General features: G+C 42.8%; 1 protein-coding gene across 3 annotated transcripts; it reads left to right on the top strand.

Annotated features, from left to right (window-relative positions):
- Positions 1–1112: 1112 nt before the first annotated feature.
- LOC120709472 (protein NONRESPONDING TO OXYLIPINS 2, mitochondrial-like) lies at positions 1113–4657 on the top strand. Of its 3 annotated transcripts, XM_039995125.1 has the most exons (4): positions 1113–1343; positions 1445–1566; positions 4082–4129; positions 4438–4657. In XM_039995125.1, exons 1-3 carry the CDS (start codon positions 1189–1191, stop codon positions 4099–4101), a joined length of 297 nt encoding a protein of 98 aa, XP_039851059.1. In that variant the 5' UTR covers positions 1113–1188; the 3' UTR covers positions 4102–4129; positions 4438–4657. The 3 variants fall into 3 exon arrangements, with proteins under 3 accessions (XP_039851059.1, XP_039851057.1, XP_039851058.1); XM_039995123.1 differs by lacking the exon at positions 4438–4657 and having other exon boundaries at positions 1114–1343; positions 4082–4400; XM_039995124.1 differs by lacking the exon at positions 4082–4129 and having other exon boundaries at positions 1115–1343.
- The last annotated feature ends 1057 nt before the right edge of the window (positions 4658–5714 follow it).

Genomic DNA, 5714 nt, shown 5'->3' with positions numbered 1-5714 from the left:
CGACCTTTCGGTAAACATATAGTCCATATCTTAATTTCAATTAATTGTGGTATGCAGTCTAATTCCTTTTGTATTTACATATAGGATCACAACAGTTATATGATGCGGGACCTTCTTCGTATTACCCTACGGCGACAACAGAAGGAATGCAAGGTAAATACCTAATCCGTAACCCGAATTTATCATGTTCTTCTTATTTCTATGGATATTTTAAATAATTTAAACGGTTTACAGGATCGCTCCACCAGCTTCCTAATATGGGTCATTCTTCGTATCCACCACCACCAGGTACGTATGATGAATATGTACCCAAATATATGATTTATAAGACGATGATTAAGATATCTTAATTGCTACTGTATAGGGCCCACACAGGATATATTTGAGGCTAACTTCGAAGATTGGACTCGGTTATTTTCTATACCTAACCAGCAGGCCGATCCTACCTTCCAGACACATGTGGCCACCGAACGTCCAGGTAGAGACGTAGGGCCTCCAGAGCGACACACCCACTCTACAGACCACGTCCATGCTCAGTGTAAAAGAGGTCGACATGGCCGGGGTGGCCGGGGTGGTTAGGAGGTGCTTCTAGCTGTTTTTGTATTTTTGTTATGGACATGTCGTTATGTTATACTTATTTCATTCTCATGCATCACCTATTTCGTTCTCATCTGCGTATGTGTATGAATTGCTAACTTATATTTTTCATATTCATGTACTTTACTAATGGTTTTTATTTGTATCCAAAATATCTAAAACCACATCTAATGACCCACTGCTGCAATTTTGCGGGGAAGGGGAGCCTGCCGCCCCCTGCCGGGCGGCAGGCTCTCGCCAAGGGCCTCCGCGCAAATAAAAATTATTTTTATTTACATATAAGTCCCTGCCGCTCCCTGCCGGGCGGTAGGGGTATAAAACTGTAAATTGTGAAATCAAAAATATATTTCTGTAAAAAATGTTTTTAAAAAATAAAAAATAAAAAAGACGCCGTCCCTTCTTCAGGCGCGGTCCAATGAAGCCCAATAAGGCCCCCGCACTCAGCGCTTAAACCCTCGCATCCGAACCCCAAAAACCCTAGCTGCTTTACCCGAAATAATTTTATTACTCACGGAACAAACAAACCAAATAAACTGAACGCCCAGAACTATTCGACGCGAGCTCCGCACGAAGACAGGAGTGGGGGACGAAATGGCATCCCTTGCCCGCGCCGCCGGCGCCGCCGCCGCCGCCGTGAGGTCGGCGGCCCGTTCCGCGCCCCTCACAGGCTGCGCCCTCGTCGCGCCGTTGCCTTCCCTGGCGTCGCCTTCCGCTGCTGCTCGCCGCTCCGCCCGGATCCTCCGCAGGTAGCGACACTGACCCGCTGGCGACCTACGGATGGGGTTCGGATGGGGATTCGGTGTTTGCGCGCGCGCGTGCTCACGCAGGGGCCGCTGGTCCGGTGCAGGTCGGCGGCCGCGGCGTCGGCGGGGCTGGAGACGCTCATGCCGCTCCACAGCGCGGTGGCGGCGGCGCGGCTTAGGTCCTGCATCGCCGTCGACTCCTCCTGCTGGAGCTCGCTCTCGCAAGGTAAACCCTGTTCTAGCTGTTACCATTGTGTAGGGGATAATACCATGTTGTCGAGTCTCCTTGGATCTGCTGTTGATTGCTGTATACTCTACAACAATTTCGTGTGCTTTTTTTTTAGTAGAACAATTTCGTGTGCTTGTGCTGCAACAATTTCGTGCGATTGTGCATTTTCTGGTTTCGGTTCGGTTGAAGGGGGGAAAAAGGCCCAAGCCTCATTTGACAGCTAGTTTAACACAACTATGCATTCTTATTAAAAAAAGCACAACGGTGCATCCTTGAGAAATGGTGTAACGCTTTTCCGGCATGGCTACATCATCATTTTTCGAACCTACTTCAAAGTGGACCGAGTAATTCATTAACTGAGCTCAGTAGCGGACCCAGAAAATTTTTGGAGCCCGGGCAACAGTAGCTGCGCCCATTTATACTTAGATTACTTTGTGCTTGTTGTGTGCACTGGCTAGCCATCCTAAACATACATCCATGGCATTTCTTTTGGCCAGACCTGTGCATGTGCCCTTCCGCTCACCTCGCAGCCCGGGCCAGTGCCCAGGGTGGCCGGGCCTTGGGTCCGCCACTGACTGAGCTCATTACATCGTACACATCAGGTACCGTGTTTGTTATGCTTATACACCACAAAAACCAAGATACGGAAGGAGTCTGCTGAATGAACAGGATTAGTATGGAGTGCATCTTAGAGCCTTCAAGCTTTGCTTTGCACTTATGAAGTCAAATGCCCAAAGCTCATTACAGAAAAATATATGTTGTGTCCTGATGAAAACTGCTTCTAACATTTGTTATTATACTGAAATATATGTTGATGTTCCTTCCTCTTTATGGTTTATTAAAAATTACTTTGGAGTAATTATGGGTATAGCACTGTAAGTTAGTCTTACAATCAGTTGATTCATTAGAGCCCAAATGTTCTTCTACAAAGCTAGTTTTACATATATGTCCGATTTTCCATTATATTAGCAGTAAGCTATTGCCTTCTTGTCCTGTCATGATCTTAGGGAGCATTTTTGGCTTAAAATTATTGACCTATTTCCAACTGTGGATGTTGTGGATGTGTATGGTTATGAAAGGAGTTGTTTAGCCAGTCCAATATCAGAGTCTCCACTAATTATTTCTTATTTTTTTAGGTCAAGTTTATGGTAGCTACCGCCTTATGTACACATGTTAATTCTTTGACTTATTGGCTCTTAGTGCGATATGGCACATGTAAATTTGGAACTTGTGAACTTCCATAGTTTAGATTGTGGATCCTTTTATTTCTTGCAATGTTAACAAGATTTGAACAAGGATCTTTATGTGTGATGAATGACGAATTTGTTCAACATGCCTTTCGAAGCTGTACTGGTGTGAAGAACTCAACAGTTTTTTAAAGGTGTCGTCTAGCATCGCCTAGGCATCCAGGCGTTCCCAGCTCGCCTTAGGTTGCCTTTTAACAATGGAACTCAATATGCTCTAGTTAAATACCAAAACTAGCTCCAACTTGTATTGCTTCTTTTTATATTAGTTTGATGCCGGTCTAGTTTGTTACTATAATTTGTACTGTATGGTTTGTTGACGGTCTCTTAAATTCAAGTAAAAGTCTGGTTGACTGTGTTGGGTGCAGTGGCGCCATGGCACCATCCTAGTGGAAGCTAGAAAGAATAGAATCTCCCAAGGACTAGTTATTGCAATCTTGTTGATTGGGCTCCTGCTTCCACTTGTGGCTCACTTTATCTATAAAACTTCAATATGGTCTGGTTTTATCTATATAGACTTGCAATTTACATGTACACAATAAGATTGTGGTTCTGTAGACGCCTCTGGACAAAAGTGATGCAAATTTTGTCCTCATTAGGTAGCATGTCATGTCCCGAGGAGTCATGTTTTAGTTTTTGCTCCTGAGGTTCTATTTTTCTTTACCCTTTTGTCCTCTTCAATTCATTCCTGCATTTTACGATAGATAGTTTTACATGTTCTCTAGATTCATCTGGACGGATGTAAAACAAATGCCCTCCTGTATAGGCAGCCTTTTATGCAGGCAAACGTAGTACTTTTAAAACATTGCCCTCATAAATAACTGGAGGGGAGTTAGTGTCCCTTTTTGTTTCTCGGTAATCTGTATGACATGCTGCTGCGTTCTGAGGTGCGATTAGTATTATTCTTTGCTTCTTTAATGCATTTGTATTTTACAATACAGTTTTGTCTTAATGTTGCTTTTACCTTAGGAATGAATTTGGCATTCTTATGATTCTTGAAATTGTTGAGAGCTATGCTATTATGGAAAACTTGTTTACAATCTTAATCTTCTTCATCTGATGTTTTCCGCGACATGTATTACTATCACATGGTTGTGCTGGCTGGTCAGCTGTGAAATACTGAGTCTATCAGTTTTAGATACCAAGTCTTACTAATATGAGATCTTTCATGCTTGTTGATTAGATCAAGCTAATGAAAAAAAAAAGCTCTCTATTCTTTTTTATAGAAAAAAGATGGGGTTTCTATATTTTAACTGTGGTTGTTATAGGTTTAAACAAGCGCATCTGATCATCGCTAGGAGCTGAGCTGCAGAGAAGTGAGGACACTGAATTAAAACAAAGTGCATCTTTTTGCAGATCTTTCTAGACATGTAACATGTACTTTGATTGTTGCTCTATGCGTGTACTCATGCCAACAAAATGGAGCATGGAAAATGTTTCCTTGTACCTTGCTTGGCTCTTATTTTGAGTTTGTCATGATCCACGCAAAAAACCTGTACTGACAATCAAAATACTTACGTTTTTCTTTAGGTGTGCAAAATTACCCCATTTGAAATAATGCCAGCATATATGGTATTACATTTTGTACTCGTGACCTGACTTGTTCTTATATTTGGTGATATAGGATATGCTTTGCCTTTGTGACAGAAGCTGCACCTGAAGAAACCAATGGTATTACAAACAAGGGCTGTAATAATGATGCTTGTAAACTAATTTCGCTTTTGAAGTTCATTGAATTCTGTAACATGAATCATTCAAGATGTGGAACTAGCATTTGCTGGATTTAGATTTTATTCAAGGGCCCACGAATTATCTGCGGCTCATTTAAAGCATTCGATTCGTTATTTGCATGGGCTATTTAAATGTTATTTGTGTTTCTAAATCACGTGTTTTTCTAGGTAAACTCGTATAAGGATAACTAGATATGACTTCGATTGACCACATGAGCCTCAGGCAGCAATGAATGGGTATAGGAGTAGAAGATGAAATCTTCTAGCAAAGGTAGAAACCAACAACACAACGGGAGCCTATTTAAATCTGTCGGTGGTGAACTGTTGATGGTTGTTGAGTTCTAGTTTTACACATCTGCTTTGATTATTAACTACACATCTAATTGTGTAATTATTGTAGCAGAATTGAGTACTTGCCTCCTCCTCCCCCTCCCCCTGAACAAATTACTCCTGTGAAGTATAACCAAAATCTGGATAACCACTAAACAATTTCTTAGTTTAAGGTTATGTTTGGGAGAGCTCCATTCCAAAAAATCTATCAACTCCACCAACGTGTCATGTTGAACGTGTCTAGCTTCAGCAACTCTAACTAAAGAAGAAAAAAATCTGGAGTTGAGGGCAATTCTATGTTTTTCTTGGAGCTCCTCAAGGGATGCTCCAAAAAACAGCCGGTATAAATATTCTCATGGAGTTGTTGAGTCTGAATATTTACCCACCGTGCCACTGGTTACACATCTCCCGTAACGGTTCATAAGCAGAAAGAAAAAAAAAGAAAAGTCTTCCGTTCCGTCCCCTCCCTCTCGTTCTCTTCTCTCCCAGCACACCGGAGCATGCCACTGGTTACACATCTCCCGTAACGGTTCATGAGCAGAAAAAAAAAGAAAAGTCTTCCGTTCCGTCCCCTACCCTCTCGTTCTCTTCTTTCCCGATGCGCCGCTCTGGCACCAGCACTCCACGCCGGCCCCGCGCTGCCGTCTACGGCGCGACGGAGCTTGGACTCCGTCCCCGGTAGGGCCCCGTGGTGGATGGAGTTCTGGACCAACACCATGGCGACCTGGGATCTCTTCCTAATTTGCTCCTTAAACTATGCCATTTGATTCAATTTACACCTTAATATGATCTGCCTTTTCTTCTTCTCCAAGCACAAGTGGATTTGAAGTGTGGTAGTGGA

This window comes from Panicum virgatum, chromosome 5K (assembly GCF_016808335.1).
Source record: "Panicum virgatum strain AP13 chromosome 5K, P.virgatum_v5, whole genome shotgun sequence".
Taxonomy (NCBI): domain Eukaryota; kingdom Viridiplantae; phylum Streptophyta; class Magnoliopsida; order Poales; family Poaceae; genus Panicum; species Panicum virgatum.
The sequence above is the reverse complement of the archived record's forward strand: the minus strand, read 5'-3'. Positions and strand labels throughout refer to the sequence as shown.

Excerpts from the sequence above, each read along its gene's own strand:
- LOC120709472 (XM_039995125.1), top strand. The coding sequence starts at position 1,189 with ATGGCATCCCTTGCCCGCGCCGCCGGCGCCGCCGCCGCCGCCGTGAGG. Across the intron at positions 1,344-1,444 it reads TCCGCCCGGATCCTCCGCAG|GTCGGCGGCCGCGGCGTCGG; the intron begins GTAGCGACACTG and ends GGTCCGGTGCAG. Across the intron at positions 1,567-4,081 it reads CTGGAGCTCGCTCTCGCAAG|GTTTAAACAAGCGCATCTGA; the intron begins GTAAACCCTGTT and ends TGGTTGTTATAG.